Source organism: Sebastes fasciatus, chromosome 5 (genome assembly GCF_043250625.1).
Source record: "Sebastes fasciatus isolate fSebFas1 chromosome 5, fSebFas1.pri, whole genome shotgun sequence".
Classification (NCBI taxonomy): domain Eukaryota; kingdom Metazoa; phylum Chordata; class Actinopteri; order Perciformes; family Sebastidae; genus Sebastes; species Sebastes fasciatus.
Window position 1 is genome coordinate 4338863 of NC_133799.1, and position 24445 is coordinate 4363307.

The following is a 24445-nucleotide window of genomic DNA, read 5'->3' on the forward strand; positions in this document are numbered from 1 at the left end:
AAGAAAAGGCGGGACTTCAAGCAAGGCGTTTCAGGCAGTCCGGGAGCAGTGTTTCTGTGGGGGAGAGTAACTCCTTTTGGCGTGGACTTTAGGCTTTGTAACCTTGTGCTTTAGGCAGACCTTTTACATGCACAAAAAACTATATAACACACTAAAGGAAATGGAAAAAGCACAAAAACATAATAGGTCCTCTTTAATGTGTGTTCATATCTGCAGGTGTGTGTCTGTGTTTGCCATCATATTCATGCATGTGTCATATATGTATGCAAAAATACACATTTGGATTTTGTTATACCTCCGCTGTATGGTTGTGTATGCATCTGAAAAATGCTTCGTCTTATGAATGTTTTCATCTGTGTGCAGACTCTGTATCCGCCTGTGTGTTTCAATGTTTAAATTTGTATGCGTGTATGTGTGTGTGTGCATATGAGCATGGGAGCAGTCTGCCAATTATGTATATTGAGTTTCTCTTCTGCTCACTTTACCTAAGTGCTCCAATTTGGCAGACGCACATAAACAGATGATCTATTGAGGAGAGAGAGAGCTGAACGAGGTAAAAGGGGTGGACTGGAAGGACAATGCGGACAAAGGGTTATATATGTATACACCTTTACATCCAGTGGAGAAAGAGCACTCGGTTTATGCAGTAATTTTTGTTGCCTATGTAAACTCTGTGTGTGTATCTTTACAAGATGTGTCCCATGAATCAGCCCTCTGTTTACTGGACAGACATTGAATGAGGATATTGTTATTCATGGTTATCCGGCCTGATAGTAAATATAATGGCTGCGTTGTATTTGCTTAGATATGCTTAAGCACTGTGCAGTTTAAAATTCTCTGCATGCCGTTGCTGGTTTGTTACAGTATTACTGCAAAAGAGCAGAGCGTGGTTTACATACAGTATGTGTGTGTTTGTGTTTGTGTGTGTGTGTGGGAGAGAGAGAGAGGGAGATAAATCATCCTACCTTGTGCAAGGAGAAAGTGCGGACACAGAAAGTGGCCAATTCTATAGTGTCCAACAGGGTCACCTGGGTCATACCGTAGGTTTCCGTGCCCCGACTGGGCCAGTACTGGTCACACTTAATCTGGAAGTCAGAGAAAAAGACATTTCTATGTCACCTTCTATTAAATGGTGTCTCCACTGATGAAAAAGATAAAGCACATTAAAAGGAGGAGTACAGAAAAACTGTGATCGGTCTGACATAATAACATGCACTCAAATAAAACAAGCTGTCCTGTGGATTAAAACTCCAGGCGGTGTTGACAGAAACACCAGGGTATCTTCTCTCTATTTCAAATCTGAGAAGCGACACCATGCAGACTTAACAGATGTGACCAGTCTGTCATAGCGACTCCATTCTTAACTTCACCAGACTTACACAAATCCTGCATGTGTCTTTCCCTACGTCTTAGGGGGAGACACCCCAGGTGAATAGGTTAACAAATTTAACTAATAGATATCGCCATGAAACTTCCCCAGCTGATTACGTACATTAAGAAAATTGTTTTTTGTATTACAAGTTTTCTGAAAATGTATGTTTAGGTATGCAAATGAGGCATTATCTTATCAAATATGTGCTAATTTGCATTTATTTCCAGAACATAATTCTTAACATTGGATAAAGCCAGGTTCAAAATTCTTGTTTCACTTTGTTGACATATCAGAGTCAAAGGTTTTTACAGAGGGGATTTTGGATATCTCTTTATATCACTCCATAAACCAGAAAATATTGTCAAAAGCCATAAAAAAAAAAAAAATTCGCCCTGTTTTTCGGAATAAAATGTTCTATGAATCAAGCTATTACTGATACATGAACAAACCCCTCTGTAAAAACCTTCAGAATATAGATAATAATCAAACGAGAAAGTTTTGTGTTTGGAAGTGTAACTGAAGTGGAGATTTCTGGCTCAGAGTCTGAGAAAACAGAAAACAGCCTTTATTGTAACAATCAATAATAATAATAATTCGGATGCCAAAATAAAAGCCAGACAGTCATTTCAGATCCTCACTTAAAATAACTGTTATTCTTCTAAATGCTTCAGTAGGACACATCCTGGACGGATATCTCATTTTGACTCAACTTTTTTCTTCGTCCAGTGGTTCTTCAGTATATCTGAAAACGCAACACCTGCTTCCCACATCCCTCCCCTGTCAGCTCGCTTAATAAAGATTCATTCAATATGGGACGTGACGCGCCGGCGGACACCGGATGAGATGTGACAGCCAGTGAGGGAGATGCGCTGCTCTCCAGCTTTCTCGCCCATTTCCTGCTCAAGCTGACACTCAAGTTCTACCGCCCGCTATTCCTGATCACGTTTGACAGGAGTGGAACGCGCGTGTCGGGACGGAGGATAGGTAAACAATTGAAAGGGGATAGAGGGAAGGGAAATGAGCGGAGACACCTGGGGTGAGTGAGCCTGATGTTGGGTTTGAGTTGACAGGACGGAACATCGCAGTTGGCTTTTTGACATTTAGACAAGTCCACTCAAAGAAGGCAGTCTTTGTAGGGTGCACTCACACCGTTTGGCTTCATTTTATTGTTTTCTTTTTTTGTAGCGTCAACTGAATTATTGGCTCAGAATTTTAAAAAAATGGGTCATACGACAGGTTTTACGTAATGACTAGCTGTCACTACGGGCAAACAGATATCCAACTGTCAAACACTTAATAGACTGCCAATTCTCCTAAAACATTTTCCGTTTTTAATCTGATAGTTTGTGGTTGTAAAGTGCTGCCGTTGCCTACTTACAATGAATCTTTCTCTGTACTTTAGAGCTGCAATTTTTGATTATTTTGGTAATAACAATTTAATTATATTAATAATTTAATATTTTTTAAAGAAAAAAAAAATCTAAATTCTTTGATTCCAGCATCTTAAATGTGAACATTTTCTGGTTTCCTTACTCCTCTATGACAGCAAACTGAATATCGTAGGGTTGTGGACAAAACAAAACATTTGCGGACGTCATCTCGGGCTTTGGGAAACACTGATCGACATTTCTCACCATTTTCTGACATTTTATAGACCAAACAACAAATTGATTAATCGAGAAAATAATCGACAGATTAGTTGACAATGAAAATAATCCTTACTGTACCCTACTTTACTTTGCAAGACTTAGTTGGCTAACAAAAAAGTGTTGACATCATAGGCATATATCAAACAAATTGGACTATACGTAGCTATGGAAAGTGTTTCTTTCCATCTCAAGGACACCAGCCTGAGCCTTCCAAAGAATACACTCCCTGCACACCTTGTGGCCACTTCCCATGGACATAAATACATGAAAATAAAATAAAAATAAAGTGGACTAGTGTGATCACACCCTGACATCTTATTCCTCCCTTCTGGGACTCAGCCACTGTGCTCTCCGAGCACTTTTCCCTCTAACTTCCCCTATCAACACTAACAGATGGTTGTGGGAGGCACCGGTCACAGGTACTGTAAAAACTATGTGGCACTGTGCTTAAAATTTAATTTTAGCTTCCTGCACTTTGCATTCTGAGAAAAAAACTAAAACTTGCTAAGCTCTCAGTACAGTAGGGAACAAGCAACAGCTTGTCGTTTTCACTGCAAATAAGGAGAGAAACGAGAGCCAAGATGCTCCCGGTGGACACGCAGCCTTCCTTATCAGATGTGAACAGGTAGACCGTCTTTGAGTTAACTCTATTTTATCATCCTCCCCTGCTGCTTTCACCACCCCCATGCAAATTTCTACACTTCTCTGAAAGCAATCCATCTCAAGAAAATGAAGTCATATTACCTTAAAGTGACGTTCAACTGTGAAATCACTGTAAAGCTGCGCCATTTTCAGCAGCCGGTTCTTGTGAACCAGTGATTTCATTTTGAGGTTTATTTAAAAGGTACAGTGTGTAGGATTTGGTGAGGTCTAGTGGTGTGTTTGCAGATTGCAACTAACTAAATACCCCTTCGCTCACTCCTCCCTTTCCAAGACTGGGGTAACGTGAGACGCAGATGCAAAACCATGGTAACGCCGTTGGCCTCGCTCAGAGGTCATCCTTACCATATTAACCATACTTTTGGAGCAACGGAGGTCAGATGGCGGCTGGCGGTACCACGGTTTTGCACTCCGCAGCTCACGCTACTGCAGTTTCACAAGCGTTACGGAGAACTACGGTGACCTTCAGGTAATGTAAAACTCTCTCTAGAGCCAGTGTTTGGTTTGTCCATTCTGTGCTACTGTAGAAACATGCCGGATCAACGAGGCGGACTCTGTGAAGAGGAACCGCTCCCTGTGTAGATATGAAGGGCTCATTCTAAGACAACAAAACACAATGATTCTTAGTTTCACATGATTATACACTAATGAAAACATAGTTTTGAATATTATATTCCATTTCTGCTAATAGATCCTCCGAAATGTGACACACTGTTCCTTTAAAGGACAGAACTCTAAAGTGGTTTGTGAGGTCACTGCAGGGGGAGCTTTAAAAAGAAACCTGCCATAAACAGTCCCCAGCATTCATCCACAAACTGGTTGAGCCGACTTACCCGTGACTTTTCCTCCAGCCTGGTCATCATGACCACAGTGGCTGCTCTCTGTTCCCACACCATCCTCCAGAAGTCCCCGAACGTCTCTGGTAATGGACCCTGGGTGGCAATGTAGGCATTCTGCTTCCTGTAGCCATCGATGTAGTTGGCGTTGATGTAGTCGCTACCTGTTATACCTAGATAAAGACCACAACGAAAAAAACATATTCAAACAATAGAACATTCTACTTTTGACGGATTTTAATCCATTTCCTGCCTTAATCTTGCCGACTTTTTCATTATTTTGCTTTACTCATTACGCACCCTTTTGTTTTGTGCCATCTGCCTCGATAATTCCCATTTTTCACACACAGACTAACCCTGTTTCCCAATCAATGAAGGTGTAAAGAATAAAAGAAAACAAGTAAATTGCTTATGTAATGAGTTCTCACACCTCTTATTGTTGAAAATTGGCTGAGATCAGTGAAAACTTTGGAATTGTCCAGAGAGCAGTGTCAGTGTCCTAAGTTACGGCCGATCATGTCAGCTTTTGGGACTCATTCTAGGTATTATTCTTGCCTGATAGAGCTTCGATCTTTCAAGACATATTACAAGATTAAAATAGATGTTAGAAGAGTCTCACAACCTTTCCCCTCCTCTGCTTACAGCAGAGCTGAAGGAAACCTCCGTTGTTGTTCCATTTGAATGGATTCAAATGCAGCAACTGCCTCACAGTCACAACTTCCTGTACTGCTCTTTTGTCATTTTCTTTTTCCACCTCTGTAGTTCTGCCTCGGTTTCTGTAGATATGTCCTAACAGCCTACATCTGATTTACGACCACCACTGATGGAGTGTGCTTGTAGCTGGAGGATATAGCGAGGAGTAAATCAGCCACTCACAGCCGGGAGGTAGATCCGGCTACCATCCCTCTCAGCCCGCCACCATGCTTTGTTGCACACCAGTCCACTAAAACTAGCCGTAAGGAACGCCTCCACGCTGCTGGGTAGACGAATGTGTACAGGAAACATAATGACAAGGATGGTGTATAGAGCATTTGTAAGCTTTATCGCAAAAAACCCTGCTTCGACTGACTGCATGTCACTATCAAAGCATTCTGTGGCATCCTTTAATGTGTCTCTAAGCAGTAACAGGACACTTCAAAGCTAAAATATGCAGTTCACCGCAAGTCTTCATCAGGATTTCTCATGATACCAAGAAATGTCAAAAAACAAGCTAGTCTCATCATGTGCAGTACAAAACCGCCATCAAGCTTGCGGTGGTGTGGACTGTCCTGCATCCAGAAAGGAAAGGTGTCCTGTACTTTTAATTTGTTCTCGAAAAAAGCCAAAATGTCGTAAGTGTAAGCAGGATAATCTGCGATTAGAGTGTGTCTAACACTGAGCATCTGACAGTGATAAGACAGAACATCACCCATCTTCATTTCACCAACTTCTACAATCCCTGTCAGTCGAAAAGAGACTCCAGTGTGGCGGCATCTGCGCTAGAGAGTCACGTCTCTTTGACTGACGTCTCCTCACTCAAGCGACAAACAATGAAACACTCGACTGGGCTAATTTGAGAGAGGAAGACGCAGTGTGGACAACAACCAGGGTGGAGAGGAAGAATAAGATGGAGAAAGACGGGAAGAGATATGGAGAGAAAGAGAGAGAGATGGGAGGGAAGAACAAGTCAGAAATGAGAAGAAAGAAGGAAAAAGGAAAAAGACAAATGTCATTAAAACGGATACCACGTCGCCCAATCCGACTGTGGTGCCTTGGCTTTAGTCATAGCTAAGTGAACAGAGAATAGCGGCGTGCATGAATTGTTCTACTGCTGCGACTAATGGCAAAATCACTGCAGTGTAAAATAGAAATTTCAGACTTGATTAATTTATGTATTTATGGATGAGGCATTTTTTCCCCAGGATAATTTTGTTATGCATGTTGTCGCACCCTCAAATTGGCCGGGACTATTGCGAGATGTCGAAATCTAGTTGGAGCAGTTAGCTTTCACAAAAGAAAGAGTGCCGTGTGGAGTAGGGAGTTTGGCACTACTCCGACGAGTCAGGAGCTCTTCTGGTGATGCAACGCCAGAACAATGTCAGCGGTGAAGGGTGACTACCTCTGACAATGTCCCTTGAGATTTAGGAGTGAGGGGGGAGAGTTCTTCTGGCTCTGGGATTCTCAGTACTGTGTCTGTGGGCAGTTAGAGGGAAGTCATGAGAGTGGCGCAGATCTGATGAGACAAATGGGACGGTGGAAACACTCTGGAGTGTGAGATGTGACTGAGTGCTGAGTCCAAAGATGAGCTGAAACAAGTCCTCGCCTAACCCCCCAAAAATAATATGATTCCGTGAACTGCTTAGCTGCTCAGGACAAGTGGGGCAACTCTGGGGTCTGAAAAGTGAAGCCAATGTGGAAGTGTCTTAAACTTGCATTCTTTCTAACAGCCAGCAGGGGGCGACTCCTCTGGTTGCTAAAAGAAGTCTGATTGTATAGAAGTCTATGAGAAAATGAGCCTACTTCTCACTTGATTTATTACCTCAGTAAACATTGTAAACATGAGTTTATGGTCTCAATCGCTAGTTTCAAGTCTTCTTCAATGCAGCATGATGTTCATTTAGTAAATTGTGGTCCCATTTAGAGTCAAATAGACCATAAAGCAGGGGATGCTTGTTTAGGGTGTGGCTACCTTGTGATTGACAGGTCGCTACCTTGGTGTGGGAGTGGCGTCCGGTCTGGGAGGTTGTCCATGTATTCGTCTTACAACTCTTTCACAGTGTGTTTTTAGTTCATGAAAATTAATTGTAACATTTTGGTCGCCCAAAATGTCTTATTCAGCGTTCAGTTGTACTTAGCTCCACCCTCTCGTGTCACTTCTGGTTGCAAAAAAACAACGACGGCCAAAATGCCAAACTCGATGCTTCAAAACGGCAGTCCACAAACCAATCAGTGACGTCACAGGGACTACGTCCACTTAATATATACAGTCTATGCTCAGGACCAAGCTGAGCTGAATCTAGCCTCCTGTTTAGCCTCCAACAGAATGTAGTTGTGTTCTATAAATTCATTGGCTGCTGTTGAACTGAATCTGAACTTCACATACTATAAATTATTTAATTATATGTTTTTTTCTATTTTGCTTCATGTTACGACGTTGAGTCAAGGCAATCAAGCCCTTATCTAGTGTATTTATTCTTGTATTTAATGTATTCTATTCTGCACTGCTCTAGTTTAGTCTTCACTGTCTAGTCCCATCCGGTCTATCCAGTATAAATTCCTAATTACTTAAACTGACTCTGTAATTATGAGGATTTCCCAAATGATCTGCAATGAGCTGAGCTCATCTCCGAGGTGGTGTACTGTAGGTGTGTGAGGATGAGTGTGAGCCTTACCCTCGATGGGAGCCAGGATGACGCGGGAGTGGTCGTAGGCGATGACGTTGGCGTAACGATTTTTGGGCTTGTTCACCTCCAGGTTGGAATGTTCCCAGGTGAACTGCTGGCCTGGATCGATAGACTGACGGGGGGGAGAGACAGGCAAAACATGCACACACAAAAGAAGAAATCAGAAGAGCCTTGGGAGGAGCTGAGCAATAACAATACGACCTGAATGTTATCAAAGAGAGGAGAGAGGGAGGAGGGAGAGAGAGATTGAGAGGGTGATTTCCCCCAAAGGAAAAAAAGAACATGTTATCATGAAAATCTGCTCACTGCCTGGTTTAAATACTCACAGCAGCTGCACACAGTGCTTTATCAAGATCATTAATGTAGCGGGTGCATAATGACAAATAACAATATTGATGAAGGTGTAGGGGAGGGCTCGGAGGGGAGGGCTCGGAGCGAGGCCCGACACTCGGAGGGGGGACAAATTTGGCCGCCTTTTTACAATACAAGAATTTAAATATTCTGTTCCCTTGTCAGGATAATTAAGTATTCCATTACGATTCATTGCTTGCTTATAGCTCATCTGGCGCTCTGCTGGCGTGGGGACGGAGGCTTGAAGGTTATTTGTAGTTAGGGCTTCAGCGTGCTGGGCTGCAGAGGGAGACTGAAGCTGAATGAAGTCCAATTGGAAACCTGATCTAACAATTTCCATGCAATCATTACAGCAATCAGAGCTTCCCTCTGCTTTAGCCTCTTTCCATCTGTTTACTTCTTTCTCTCTGCCCTCTCGTCTCTACCCCTCTTTCTTTGTCCCGGTTTTCCTTATCTGCATCTCTCCGTCTTCAAAGTCTTTTTTTTGTCCACATTTCTTTCTCTCTTTATCTCTTCCTCCATCTCCTGTCTCCTCTCTGATGTTTACACTCCGTCTCTAGCAGCCACCCTCCAGCTATTTTCCCTTTCTTTCCAGATTACCGTAAGGCTGACTGCAGTATATGTGTGTGTGTAGAAAGATTGGGGTCACTTCCCTGAAACATCGCTCAATTCAAAAATTGAAAACCACATCTGTGTAGTCCAAACTTGAATCATTTTTTCATAAATTACATTTAGGACGCGCGTATGGCAAAAGTCCGGCTATGAAATTCTCCCTCTTCCTCTTCCTTATGATCCATGATGACACGTTTTGAAGATGAATGACAGCTCCTGTCAAGACGGCAGGCTCTGCAGGACGCGGCTGCTAACTGCCCGAGAGAGATGATATGGATAACGAACTCTACGGCTTCGGTATCGTCAGGTAAAAACTGGGGCTGCCTTTTCATTGCCGTTTGTGTGTCAGATTATCTCCTCTTCATCTCCGCTCTCCAGCTGAGACGCCCTGCTCTCTCTTTCCCCCCTCGCTGAATCCTCATCATTAACCAAGCCTCCCCACCTCATCTCTCTCTCCCTCTCCCCTCCTCCCTCACATCCCGCCTGGCTAAAAACCAATCAGTCAAAGCCCCGTAGAGCTGCGCTTGGCAAGCCAGGGCGCCCGGACGAGCAGCCATTCATCAAGAAAATAACAAAATTAAAATTACACTTCTCTATTTAATTTGGTCATTTATTTTTCCTGGGGGGTGGTTTTGTGAAGGGGCAGGGGGACAGAGAGTGTGAAAAAGACGGAGTGGGAGAAGAGACGAACGGGCGGTTTAATGTTCTCTCAAAGCCAAGTAATTAGAAGTTGGAGTTGTAGCAACGCGTCAACTTTGGCATCACGTCTCTCGTCTCTCTCTTCCCATACCGAATGGAACAAGCTCGACCGCTTGGTACATAGCCCGGATGTGGATTTATGAATAATAGATACCCAAGAAATACTGGATGGCTATGAGAAGTCATTATCCACCAACATCCCCCGGCAGGCATGATGACAGCAATCTATGCTGGTGTACCTGCTTCCTACCTTAGCTTGGCGTGCAGCGAGACGACAGGCACAGTGATTTAGGAACGGCGAGGAGGGGATATTGCTTGTATGCAAACGAGAGCTGATTCAGCACTCCTGATTTCTAATCAACTCTGGTGTCATTTATAACCGCCGTGGTCTCAGAGCTCAGACAGCTCAGTTACCCCCACTACACACACACCCACACATACACACACAGACTTGTGCGTACACCAGACTATATCTCCATTTAAGAAGAAAGAACATCTTTGCTTAGTTCATTGGTGTGTGTGAAGAATTTTAAAACACTGATTTATCCCCTTATAGAGCCATTATGTTGTCTTAAAGGTACAGTGTGAAGAATTTGGCGGAATCTAGTGGTGTGGTTGCAGATTGCAACCAACTGAGTACCCCTCCGCTCAATCCTCCCTTTCCAAGACTGCGGTAACGTGAGCCGCCAAGTGCAAAACCGTGGTAACGCCGTTCGCCACCCTCAGAGGCCATCATTACCATAATAAGACTACTTTAGGAGCAACGGCAGTAAGATGGCGGTTGGCGGCACCGCGGTTTTGCACTCTGCGGCTCACGTTACTGCAGTTTTACAAGCTTGTCAGAGAACTGTGGAGGCCTTTGGTTGACATAAAAACGTGAAAGGCTTTCTCTAGAGCCAGTGTTTGGTTCGTCCATTCTGCGCTACTGTAGAAAAACGGTCATGGCTAGAAGGTTTGAAAATGTGAAACTCTCAGGAGATTGTAAAGGTTAGGCATTGACCCCGAATGGTTAAGAATAGGACAGGTTGTCGGACAGCGAGTCTCTCAAGAGCATTTTGCAAGTTTTTACAAGTGTTCGCAATTTGTGGGTTACCTTCTAGACATAACCAAAAAACATGGTGGACCCCTTGAAGAGGACCCGCTCCCTATGTAGATATGAAGGGCTCATTCTAAGCTAACAAAAACACAATGATTCTTAGTTTATGGTGATTATACTCTAATGAAAACTGAATATTATATTCCATTTCTGCTAACAGATCCCCAAAAATGTTACACACTGTTCCTTTAAGTAAATGTTTGAGACAGCTAAAGCCCTAAATCTGTCATTTCTTGTGTTCAAGATTTGATTTTTCAAATAAATTTAATTTTCTCAAGTCCCCAATTTCTCTGTGTTTCTATTTTCCTCAGCTGAATGCAGTTACCCAATTTTGCAAGTAAGCAGACACATTTTTGATGACACAAAAGAACATGTTTCATTTTGCAGCAGAAATATACAACTTCTGTTTCCCCCTCCTGTTTCCTGCTGTGGGACTGAGTGCATTACTGTAGAATGATTATTTCATTTAACAAAGAATTCAAGGGAGATTGCATTTGGGAGTTCAGGAGTTGCAACAATCCGCCTAGGGAAATTTCATATAATTGAAAATGACAATTGTCTTGTTTTGCCATGTTGAGGCTGCAAATATATGTGAGTTAATAAGTGGTTGAGAACAACTGATATTTCATAATTGATCAAGCACCAACAGCTGCAGCATTGTCGACAAGCGGGGGGGAAAAAAGAGGAGAAACAGCCATTTCCCTGGAGAAAAGAAGAGACTCTTGTGATCCTCTTCCAATGAAAACACAAACAGACTTTGACCTTTGACCCTTTGGCTCACTCACCTCATATTCCTGGGAGAGCTTGAGGTTGTCGTTGGCCTTGAGAAGCTCTGTGTGTTCAGCCAGCTCTGAGATAGGGATGGGAGGATGATTCATCATACCTGCTCGCCAAAAAAGTTGAGAGAGAACGTCCACACAGAGAGGACAGAAAGTTCATTAGTACAGCAGACAGAACGTACAAGTTCAAAACTTAAAAATCAAACAACAACACACCATTTATGGGGGAGAACGTGTTGCTTACATAACAATGGATGTTGGGTTTTAGTGGTGAGGAAGCTTGTGCAGAACATGGTGAATGTCACACACAGCGAACATGTATAGACAGGTGATGTTATCGGACCAGGCCAGAGCTCAAAAACAGTTAGGTTTGTTGAGCTAAAGAAGCTGGTAGCATACAATCACAGACCTAATTGTATTAATTTCACAATGGTCATGATGCTGACAGACAGACGGACCAATAGGACCAATGTTGCCTGATGAGTGTAGCCGGAGAAAAACATTCGGAGGCATCAATCTTTTTTTAAATAGAGAATTAGTTACAAATGACACAAGATGAGAAAAATGTACGTTTTTGATGGTGAAATCACGGATGAGAAACACAAAGGTCCTTTTTAGTCTTTGAATAAATGGAATGTTGACGGGAATCCCTTGTACTCCTCATTGAAGATAATCGAAAGTGAGAAGAATTCAATGCTGGATCGCTGGTTGGTGGAAAAAACAACAACTTTGCAATGGAAATACGGTTTTACTTGAAGCGGATGTAACAAGTTATTTCTCGTTACTGATACATGAATACTATTTATTATTATTTTCAACATTTAAACTGTATTACTTTCGGCACCATCCTCAATCAAAAAGAAAGATGAGATGAAACAGTTTTCTGATCAGACCTAACATATCTGTGATGCTCCTGTTGTGCTGTGTTGTTAGCATGGTTGCCTCTATAAAAAAAGGCACTTATTCAAGAGTGGAGCCCTGACCTGGGGGCTCATGGGTAGGGAGGTGGGAGGGGGGGGGGTAAGGAGGTTTAGGAGTGTGAGTGATGCTGAGTGACACAGTGAGCTGCTCCATTCCAGCCAGCCAGTGCAAAGCAAGCGAGCTGCCGTTTCTACCCTTTCCTCAACCCAGTGGCTCTAAGATGAACACCCCTTACCTTTCAAAAATCACACAAAAAAGCACTCTCCGTTGCATGTCCGCTTCCAAATCCTTCTGTCATTTATGCAAAGGAATTCCCAGAAAGAGCTAGCGCTTCAGTTGGGTGGGAAAATTGTGAGATTTTTTTTTTTTTGACTCGCTCCAATATCCACTGAACATTGTGTCGCTGAAGCTACAATATTATCAGCACTGCTGTGCACTCCAGTCACTAATCCATTTAGGAGCATAATACTGAGACCATGTAATGGAATATGGAGCAGCCATAGATTGTGGCTCCGTCCCCCGCGTGCCAGACTGGCGATACTTAACGCTTTCATGTTTTTCAGTAAGAGGCCTCTCTTCCCGCCGAGCCGCGAGGTCAAAAGTCGACATAATGTTCAAATCTCTTCGCACAAAAAAGTTGCCGAGGCTTAATTGGGCGTGCAAATCGGCATAATCACATTAACTCTCCTTAATTTCCCTTTGCTCACAATGCTTATACTACTCCCCCAATGTCAAGAGGGTCACTGATGTTTGGGCTGCTTTTGTTGCGCTTAAAGAGAGGGAGCCTAACTCTCTCTATGCTGACAGTCTTCATTAGTAATGCTAATTTATTTCACACTGACAGAACAATGCAGCGGCGTCAATTACATGAAGATTAACACAGATTACAATGCATGTATGAGACAAAATGGAGACGACACTGGATGCCGTGACATCCTCCGGAAAATGCATGGACACACTGCATTAACGGCCTACTTGACAAACACCCGTGCCCTCCTTAATGATCCTCATTTAAATGATGTTTACTAAATTAATAGGTGTCTTTATATTTCTTAAAGCCAGTGTTAAATTTTCTTTTCAATATCTTAATATAAACTCAAGCAAAACCTCGTAAGGTAATAGGAGATTATATGAATGTATTTGGACTGAAACTGGGTTTTCATTTATTCATACTTGAGTTTCTCAATGAGCTGACAAAGCAGGCGAGATTGCGGTGGCGTCACTGGAGAATGAGAGAATTATTAATCACTTGCGGTGCGGGAATTCATTGAGATGAGCATCAAGAAAAAGAGAGGGAAATATTGCAAATTCAATTTGGTTGTCAGTTTACTTGCCTCGGATTCAAAGGGAAAAGGTATCAGACAATATGAGCGGAATAAGTAAATGCGTATGCAAATGAGGGGCCTCACTTCTCCTTGAGAGAACAAGAGTGGGTTGTTTGAGGGGAGATCAAAGAGTGTGTGTGTGTGTGTGTAGAGTTTACTCTGTGTGTCTCTGTGTGTATTTGTGAGTGTGTGTGAGATACTGATATACTCAGACTCCATCAATTCCTTTCAGTTTGTGTTTACTGCCCACATTACTGTCTGCATGTATAAGTGCCTGGTACGGTTGGAGAGATATATCAGGCCAAAGTGTTTACATATACATCCAAATGACAATAATGCACTGCCAGTGGGATAGGCTGAAGGTTATACATACTAGTGTTTGTTTATTCCCTAAAACTTTTTTTTAGGAGAAACTTGTATGAAAACTATTTGAATCCTAATCCATAATCCATTATTTTACCTTTATGCCCTCTGCCGACATAACGCTATATATATCGCTGTACGTTGTCATGTTTTCACAGATGAACCTCACAGCTAAACCAATCTGTTTGTGCATCCATTTCTCTCTCTCAGTGTATACCTTTCCAACCTCGCCCATTTGTTTTGTTCTCAAGACAAATGCGTCTGCTCCGTTCTCTTATCCATTTTGTCATTTACACACCGCACGGTACATTGCCGTGTTTATCCAAGAAAAGATTTACTTGGCTTTGCCGTGACCCGTACTCGAGCAAAGTCACTCAAAGACAAATTGTTGTTATTCCCTTTACCCCCTACTCCAAAGCTCTCATCTCTCTCTTCAACACAACGCCCCCTCCCCCGTGGCATTTTACTATCCACGTACAGACTCTTCCTTTTTTTTTTTTCACCGCAATCAACAGCGTGATCAATGAACACAGAAAAACAAACTAGCGTCTAATTACACATTTCCAATCTCACGATCCGCAGTCGATGCGCCTGAGAAATATAATGATTCTTTTTGATAAGCCAAAGCAGTCTCTCTCTCTCTCGCTCTCTCTCGAAAAAGCCTATTTATGATGCTGCGTATTTCCATATAAAAGGGAAGAAGTCTGTCTGTGGGTAAGCAGAGGAAATAAAGGGGGAGGAAAAAGGGGGAAGAGGAAAACCAGAAACTCTGCTTTTTCTCCCGGATGATCCTTTTGCAGCGAGCGGGGAGACGGGGGTGATCAAATGTCGAGCCATTGTTTGCCACCGCTTTAATTAATTCTGCTCGTTATCTCGGAGCACAGAAAAGACCCCGTTACTTCAGGATGGAAATGGAGCAGTGGTGGTGAAGGAGGAGGAGGAGGGAGAACAACAACAAGGAGGTGAGGAAGAGGGATAACAGAGATTGTACTCCTGTAAAAAAACACACCTCTCAACCATCTCTACATCAGCAGAAGTGATCGCACAGGTTATTTATGCATGGTGGATTAATGCACAGCCAACAGCCCAAGTGAATATCGTGACTGACATCCAATTAAAGAAAAAAAAAAAGAAACAGCCCAGTATACCAATAGAAACCAACATGAAATTAATTAGTGCTGGAATTTTGCTGCATAATGTGAAAAAAACAAACAAATGCAAATTTGTAAATGGAGGCAAGCGTGCTTTAAAAAAAAAAAAAAGATAAAGAAAGCTGGTACGCAAATGCTAAAAGCATAGAGACTAACTTTCATAGTCAAAATCTGCTTCACTCTGAGGACTGCTTAGACCAGAATCTGTAAAGAACAGCAAACATAAGGGGAAATGGTTTCAAAAGGCTGTAATGCAACATAAAATGCTATGTCAAAAGAAAAACATAAAAGTGTGCAAAAATGATAAAAGACCAAGAAATAAAAGGATTTTTCTTTTTTTTTACCAACAGTTCACCAATCAGTAAACTCAGGCCCTTCCCAGGGTGGCCTGAATGACAGACATGAGGCCACACAGACATGAAAAAGTAGGGCAAACATTTTCAGATCAGATCAGCTACAGTCCTCCTCAGGAGCAGACTGGTTAGCCACGGGCATCAGCCTGCTGAGAAAACCCTTCTGCCAAGCCCCATATCAGCGGTCATAGAGATCAGGGATAAGAAAATTGATTTGCTATCTCTAAGCTTTCATAAGCACCAGTTGGAAGGGGCCCATTGGCAGCAATGAGAAGGGGAAAAACCAGCTTATGTTTCCTGGTGAAAACCAACTCTAAAAGGTTCCTTTGTCAGCGGCTCGGTGCTGAGGCAACAGCATCGGGAGTGAAAGGTGTGGAAAAGTGTCTGCATTCCTGGCTGACAGCTGTGGAGACACAGCTGATGGGAGTCAGGAGCTCGGAGGAGCGCGGCGGCGGCGGCGATGGTTCAAAGTCTTATTTGCTCCAGAGGAGAAGTCCTCTGAGGCTGCAGTCAGCGATGCTATGTCCGGGTAGACTCAGGGTCTTTTCAGCTGCTCAAGCAGAAAGGAGCCATCTGTGACAGCGTTAAGTGGACATGTGGCTAAAAGATGCAGTTTGATGGGATGCTGCCAACCTGTCCGTCAAGTGAAGGGAAATACATTTTGCCAGGGCTGAAAGCTGAAATCAGATCAACAGAGGCACTCGGTGATAAGAGAGGATCACATCACCCAAAGGTGGCAACTTTGATCCAAAGAAAACAGATTCCAGAGCATGTATAAGACGAAGTGAGAAATGGAAGGAAATGATTTGTGGGCATTAAAAAGAAGAAGTTTGTTTTTCTAAAATAAACTCAAAAAAGTCTCGTCCCAAAAACATAAAACACCTCTTTGATTTAGTAAAAAGTTATCTATCCCAGTTGGGAGCCAAAATCAACGAAAGGAATAAAGGAAAACACTAACATGATTAAGATGTATGTCCGCCTCAAAACACTGCAAAACTCAATTCTGCTAAATTAAAAGTGGCTAAACTGAGTTTTGCTGGGTGTGTACCTTGCATTGACGTCTTAGCGAAAGGGACGTCAGGCCGGCGGCGCCAAATGAGCGCGGAGAGATGAAGACATCGAACATCCCCCTCTCCCTAATTGATTTGTGACAATGACTAATTAAAGCTAGCAGGGGTGCTCTGATCCACTGTCTCCACACGTCATTCATCACAGCGGGAGGGAGGAACAGGCGTGTCTGATTATGTTTATGTGAGCGTGTGCCGTGTGTGTGTTTCGATAGAACTGTTTGCGAGGAGGAGGAGAAGGAGGGCACGGTTGTTGCAGCCGCTGCTGTAATCTGGAGAAACAAGTAGGTTGCTGATGCATGCGAGCGATTGGCTGGCGTCTGCGGGTTTCGCAAATGTCTGATGCCGTCTGTGAGAAAAAATGTTAGATTTTTACATGCTTAAATGTGGAAGTCACTTTTTCTGACAGAATTACGGGGGCGTGAAGTGCCATATGCGACGCTGCTGTATCGGAGGGGGGAGATGAAGAGAAACACAGATGGAGACGGCATAAATAGAAAATATATCAGAGATATGTTGAAGAGTAAACCCAGAGTGAAACTCAGTTCACCTGTCTTTTAATTTGCAGGAGGAGAGTTTTTCTCATTCTATTTGTGCCTGAACTATATATTTATTCAGTTCTGGAAGAAGTACTCTGTTTTGTTTTTTTACTTAAACCTGCAGTAGGCAGAATGTTTTTGACATCATTGGGAAAAAAATCCATAATAACGTTTCAGCATATTGTAATTCAAGTGCTCTGAGAGATAACTAAACTTCTGCACCTCCTCGTGACTCTGTTTTCAGGCTTTAAAAAGTCTGGCCCATGCCAGGAGACTTTGGCCAATCACAGGTCATTTCGGAGAGAGAGAGCGTTCCTAAAATAATCCATAAGAAGTAAAAGTCCTGAATTCAAAATGCTACTTAAGTAAAAGTACAGAAGTGTTATCATCAAAATAAAGTATCAAAAGTAAAAGTACTCATTATGCAGAATGGAAAACAGAGTACCACCACTGAGTACAAGTACAGTACTTAACCTCCCATCAAATGTCATTGCTGATCACCAACTGTTATGGTTTACCAAACAAGAGAGAGTAAAATAAAAGGAGAAACAGAGAGAAAAGGGAAAAGAGAGACAATGAAACAATGAAAAGAGAGAGAAAAGATTGACTAGTTGTAGTGAAAGGCGGGAGCTTGGCAGGAGATAGACAGTAGATATCCACTGAGTCGTGCTGCTTCATTACTTTGGCCCCATTTGACAATTAAACCCCAGGCACCAATGAGGATAATGACAAAACGAGCCACTCTGCGCCCCAAGGAGTTATGGGATGTCACTGTGAGGCTGTCACATGACCTACAGGCTTCAAAGTAGACATGCACAAGCACACACACGCTCACACAATGTGAGTGAATCTCTCTCTCATACGCATTAGCCAAGCTTAGCTTATAGGAAGCCTAATCAAAAACATATTTTTTGTTCCCCAGCACTAGGGGTCAGTGAGCACACATCGCCGATGCGGCATATGCTCTGCTAGATAGCAGAGGCCCTGGATAAGTGCACTGGGAGTATGCTCATTTGAACAATGGTCGCTATTAGCTGATGGGGATGTTCACAAATGCTCACCGGCCCACTTAATTGGGCTAAAATGTCCATTCAAATTAAATTCCCCGGGTGCAGAGATAACGACATCGCCCAATTCTGCGGAACGGCGACGGGGCTGTCGAATGAAAATGCTTGTCATATACGGTATAGAGAGAAGTCTCATCATGTATTGGTGAATGTTATGTAAAAAGTGAGATTGCAACAAGAGTTTCTATAATTTAATGAACGGAGGAGGACAGCTGAAGGCACAGTGGAAAGTGCTCGAAGTCAGAGAGACAAATAACCAGCAATGGCCATTCTAACCTTGTCATTACAGAACCGCTGATGGGGCTCTGAACACCAGGCAAGATAAAGATGAGGAGTGGTAAATTGAACTTCCACAGTTCTGCGTATAAGCAGGATTGTGCATCTCCTTTCATCCTCGCGTCTCTCTTCTCTGATGTAAAGAAGTCAGTTTTTTTTTTTTTTCCAAGATACAAACTCGGACAGCATGACTGGGCTCCCGAAGAAGATGAAGAGAAACGCTCCATTTTGAAATCTGAGCCTTTTGATGGAGCAGAGACCGGCCGTGGATGACAGATGGATGGCTGAGAGACGGCTAGGAGACAGAAAGGCGGGAGGCGAAAAAAAGGAGAAAAGAAACGAGGGAACACATGGGGGAAAAAAGGGTGGATGTGTTTATTCCGCCTCTGGAGGGTTTACTCCTTTTCTGCCATCGGCTTGGGCAGGAGAGGACAATGCATTTGAAATGCAGTGCAGGTTTCTCAAAATGCAGCTCTCATTCCTCCGTCAAATAAACTACTAGAAGAGAGAATACAATCTAACCCGTCTCATGGAAAACTCACGATAATGCATGATGCTTAGCTAGAGGTAACTAATACTGAGTGACTGCACTCAGATTCGTTTTAAAACTGGAAATACGCTACTTGTACATTCAAAACCAAAATACAACACACACAAAAAAGCAAACTAGGATTCAGACCAATTACAACAACTGTAGATGCCATCACAGAAGGCTAAATAACAGAAAGACAGACCGATAGATAATGGGTCTGAAAAAGGAGGCAGGAGGAAGATGGAGAAGCCTTAGAGAATGAGTTTGGGATCGAACGGGCTCTGTTGTTAACACCGGGCTTTAGCTCGGATGAACACCAGACGGAAAGTGAGACAAAAGAGAAAAGCAGGTAAAAACCCAGAAACAGGATTTGTTTTGAACATAAAAAAAAAACATTAAGTCCAACAGCAGACATCGTTTTTCTAACTATTTGTTATTCATAAACGGCTAATTGTTACATGGGGACATGGCACTCACACATAAATATGGCTTGCAGGTAGTTATGAAGACACATAATGTCAAACAGAATGATGTGGGAGCACTTCATGGACATCATTCATGCTGCGGTGTAAATTTAACTTCAAGTTGCATCATTTGAGAAAAGTTAATCTGTGTGTAGGCTGTGTGCATGTGTGTGCGCCAATCTGCTCGTAAATTATGTGCATATTAAAACTCATAGCTGCTCACACGTTTTGCCTTACATGGATAAAACATTGTAAGTAAATAATTTGGTGTCAAGAAAGAAGGTCTTCTGCATGTGCGTGTCTTTATTGGCCCACTGTCATATAATATAGTTGGCCAATATGAGCTTTTGACAGCCAATAACGCTATTTTGGGGATTATAGCTGCTGCTAAAGAACATGTTTTGGAACATGTTTTGGAACACCTTCTGTGTAGGTAAGTAGCTCCTTAAAATTCAGTTCCTTCTCTACAACGTTGGTCTCCTTCCAAATAAAACCTATAGATTGGCCTAATGTTGTACTCACCACTGTCATTGCAGAGATAACAGGCATGAGCGCTCCACTGGAAACTGTCTTAGAATGGAAATCCAATTAGGCTAAGGAAATACAAGTAGCCTTAGATGGCTTTTTAACAGGCCAGCTTTTATCCAACACTCTAAAGCAGTTATTTGGAGGTCTAAATAAAGAACATTAACTATTGCTATCTCAATAATCCATGAAGTCTTTTGCAATGCAGAGCTACTTGTGTTTTTACCTGTCCATTTATCAGCCAATTAGGCTGTTATCAGGCTATTAAATAGGCGTTATCAGTCTCTATAAGCACCATAGATGTGGGTCAATAGGGGCCTGTTACACCTACACATCTATTCACATGGTAGTAATTATGACAGGAGCAGAAGCGGAAGTCCGGCGCTGTAGAATAGACAGCCTGAAACTCCATGTGAGGTGGAGATCAGAGGTGATAGATGAGACACAAAACACACCCAGGAGACCAGGTTCACTTCCTGTGTGATACCAACAACACGTAGTTGCAGTTTGTGTTCACAAGTGTTGAAACGTAGTTATTTTAAGCCAAAACTTGACGTTTTCCCCTAAACTTAATAAAGTGGTTTTGATGCCTAAACCTAAAGAAGCCTTTTTGTTCAAAACGTAACGTTTCATTCAGTTTTACAACATATTATAACATGTTTCTGTTATGTTTCGCTTTCACTTTTACAACATAGCAGGCATAGTAGGCCCCTATTGACCCACATCTATGGTGCTTATAACGACCAATAACAGCGTTTAATGGCCTGATAACAGTCCAATCATGCACATTTATTTTGTTTTTTGAGGGGGACCACTGGGGTCAAACACTTAGACTACGTTGCAAAACAGTCTCTGATCAGCACAATGTTATATTAACCCAAGACCCAAGCTATAACATACCACAGTTTTCCTTAAAGGCAAAGTGAGTTTTACAGGCTGTCACACCTAAAGCTGGATGACTGAACTTCCTTCTTCACATCTTTAATATTATGAGTGAAAATTAAAGTCTGTTTTTCACTAAAATGTGGCCACAAATGTTGTGAATACAATATATCAGTTGAACTATCCCTATATATGTTGTTGAATTTTACAATGAGCGCGTTTGTGTGTGCTTCCTGTACCTTGAGTTTGGAAGTTGATGCGTCTCATCTCCACCGGGTCTGTGGGGTGGTGGGGTGTAATGTCTGCGTTGTTCAGCAGACACTTTGTGCGCGGCTCTGACTCTTTTCTTTTGCGGCTGGAGAGCGAGACAAACGAAGAGTAGAAAGAGAGGGAAGACGTACAACAAAAACAACAGAATAACATTTAGTGAGCGCTTGATCCAGCAAAGCAGTCACCACTCTCACTAATGATGATATGCCTAAACAACTCAGCAAACTCCAACTGACTGGGTCAAGAACGCTCGAGTGAAACCGAATCAAAAACAGGGGAGCGTATCGAGTACGCAAAAATTCTCCTTCACCTTCGCTAATTAAAGGAATTTTTTTTTTGCTGAGGCAGGCTATTTTGTCTTCCCCTGTAGAATGCAATAAAGTACGGCTAAACCTTACCTGTCAGGTTTGCTGTTTCCAGAGCAAGCAATAGGAGTCAAATAAATATATAAAGATGGTGAAAACACAACACACAAGGAGAAAGGGAGAAGGGGGGGAGGCAAGAAGAGAGATAAATCAATAGAGAGCAGTTTAAAATTCACAGGGGTCGCTGCTGGGCTCGCAAAAACGCGAGATAAAGCTCATCAGCATTTGGAGGAGGTGAGTGCATGCGTGTGTGTGTGTGTGTGTGTGTGCACATGTATCAGTAAAAAATGTGCAAGTAAGTGCATACATTCGTGAGCCTGTGTCTGTGTATGTGTGTGAGGGTGCAGATACAGATGGGGAAGGGGGAATGTCAGGGCCAAGGGCAGACCCGGGAAACACTATTCACCAGGGAGAGATGGAGAGGGAGATGGGAGAGTGAGGGGGACAGAAAGAGAAGAGAGACAAAAAGAGAGAGAGATCCAAGGAGAGATGTTACTCTCCCTAACCACAAAGACTGAGGTAAGGCAAGGTCAGACAGTCTGGGATCATCTGACAGTAGCAAGCTGTACTTGTGTTGCTCACACCAGCCCCCTTAAACCTAATACAGGGATCTTCCCTGGTATGTAGGGCGACCTCTTGCACTACTGTTCAGCTGGGACTTGCAGTCACTGAGACTGTACAACTAACTGTAAACCAAGGGGGGAAATGTTTTATGAAATAGAATAGTTTTATGTCCACCACCAGAAAATAGGGTCACTCACTCCAGAAAAAAATATTAATAGCATACATTTAAACAAATAATGATTAAAATGACTATAAAGTAACACCTTTACGGAGTATTCTTTGTCCTTACCAAAAAGAAGTTTACTCAAGTGCGCTATTAGTATACTTCTTTAAACTTAAAATAGGATAATATACTTTCAGTTTACTTTTTATGTACTTATGAGAGATATACTTAACAAAAGTATACATAAGTATACTTGGCTTATACTGACAAGTATACAGAAAAGTATGCTTATAGGCCTACTTGTACTTAATCTTCTGATGGAGATATACTTAAGAAAAGTATAATTATGTATTCTTGCCTTATAGTCCTCCAGAAAGGTATACTTGGCTTGTAGTTGTGTTTACTTTTTGGTAGAGTTAGAGTTAAATTAAAGTTTGTAGGTATTTACATTTGAAATATACTGCATACCTATTTAAATACATATCTGGATTGGTATATTGTACCATTCTTAGTTCAGTTATTGAGCACCATCTCAAAGAATCTCCTCCTCTCTTCTTTCTCCAACCCCCTCACTTCCCACAACCATCTTTTTCACAAGAAACGCTCTTACATGCAGCAATGTTTGTTTTTTTCTAATATCATGCTGCTATGAATACAGAATAAGCCCCCACTTTCAACATGCTCCCTAACATGCAATTATTTCCCCAATAGCACTGTAACACTGCAAATAACTTGTTCAACATCAAATGGCAAGAAAATGTTCATTGTGCGTTGTTCGTTTTATTCTGTACACTCCAAAATACTAATACGTTGTAAACTGTGTGTTATTTTCTATCATTTCATGTTGAACAACGTTATTTTTTACACAGTCAAGTCCAACTGCATTCTTCACAAAAACCCTCTTAAACCAACTCACTTTTTATACAGGAGAATGGCAATGACGATGCAGATGATGAAGACCACGGCGAGGACTGGGCCCACCACCCATATGAGTCCGTCACCACTCTCTACTGCCAGGGGCTCCACAATGGGAGTCATCACTGTGTCAGTGTAAGGGCTGGTGGCAAACATTTTCTGAACAGAAAAAAACAGGTAGAAGTTTACACATGAAACACAATCCAGGTTACAGCGTGGTATATGCGTGGGATGAATGAAGTTCAGTGAGCTGAGAGTAACCCAAACTCACGAAATGTGTTAGATTCAGATGAACAAACCTCAAGTGAACCACGATTAAATGAACAGAAGTGAATTATTAAATCCACTCCGAGAAAAAAGCAATTGACTAAAAGTAAGTCGACTGAACTGTGTTGAACTGAGCTGAACCAGCAACTCACCCCGGTGGCGTTGAGTTCAGCCAGCAGGAAGAAGACGTACTCCTTGCCAGGTTCAAGAGGCTTGTTCTCACAGCTGCTGTGGCGGAAGTCCGATCCCACCGTGTAGCTGGAGGGCAGGTGCCTGAAGCAGGCCGTGATGAAGGGCTTCCTCTGGTCCAGCTGAGCCAGCTGACGGCGTGAACGGCGCTTCGGGGTCACCTCCCGCAACAGCTGATTGATGTAAATGGGCATTAGTTTACTTTTGCTCTTTCATGTGTTTCTTTAGCTACCCTCTTGTGTTTTTCTTTATCTGTCCCAAATTCATTGACAGATGTTTTACAAGGATTAAAACTAGAGAAGTCTGAGCTAATAATGTTTTCTGATGCTGTTAAATGTTTGTTTAGAATCTGCAGTGTTGAAACACCCGATTGAAAAAGACCAAGAGGGAGTAGATTTCAGCAGCCGTTTTTCCATTCAATCGTCAAGCAAACTTTTGAAGCGTTGCAAAAAAAGAAATGGGAATCAGGGGCGTTTCCATCAACTGGTTTGGAGCGAATAAACTTGGCTACAGCATAGTTTGGTCAGAAAGTTGGCGCTATAAGCTATGCATGGCTGTAATCCGTCAGTAAACAGAGTAGAAGAAGTAGGGAATTAGTTTCAATTGGGTGAGTTTTAATTGTTCTTTCATGTCAGCTAGTATTGGCCATGTTTCATGGTTTCCGGAGACGAAGACAAGCATTCACACTTTATGGGAATATCTGAGAAGACGCCGACAGCAGAAACAGCAGATCAGTCATGTGAGTTAAATGTTCGCTACGACATAATTTATTCGGCAAAGGGCGTTTCCATAACCCATTTAGCGCATCAA

General features: G+C 42.4%; 1 protein-coding gene across 15 annotated transcripts in view; it reads right to left on the bottom strand.

Moving 5' to 3' along the window:
* The window catches only part of ptprsa (protein tyrosine phosphatase receptor type Sa), a 278016-nt gene that overhangs the window by 24945 nt on the left and 228626 nt on the right, over positions 1–24445 (bottom strand). For 8 of the 15 annotated variants that reach the window (XM_074634605.1, XM_074634606.1, XM_074634612.1 and 5 more), the window contains 9 exons: positions 23599–23808; positions 23181–23338; positions 21571–21582; positions 21142–21257; positions 15354–15401; positions 11444–11541; positions 7889–8012; positions 4515–4690; positions 966–1085 (listed from right to left, as the gene is read on the bottom strand). In XM_074634605.1, coding sequence (XP_074490706.1) covers positions 966–1085; positions 4515–4690; positions 7889–8012; positions 11444–11541; positions 15354–15401; positions 21142–21257; positions 21571–21582; positions 23181–23338; positions 23599–23808 — 1062 coding nt within the window. The remainder of the gene's footprint in view (positions 1–965; positions 1086–4514; positions 4691–7888; positions 8013–11443; positions 11542–15353; positions 15402–21141; positions 21258–21570; positions 21583–23180; positions 23339–23598; positions 23809–24445) is intronic. The other 7 variants (XM_074634614.1, XM_074634608.1, XM_074634619.1 and 4 more) reach the window with 3 other exon arrangements.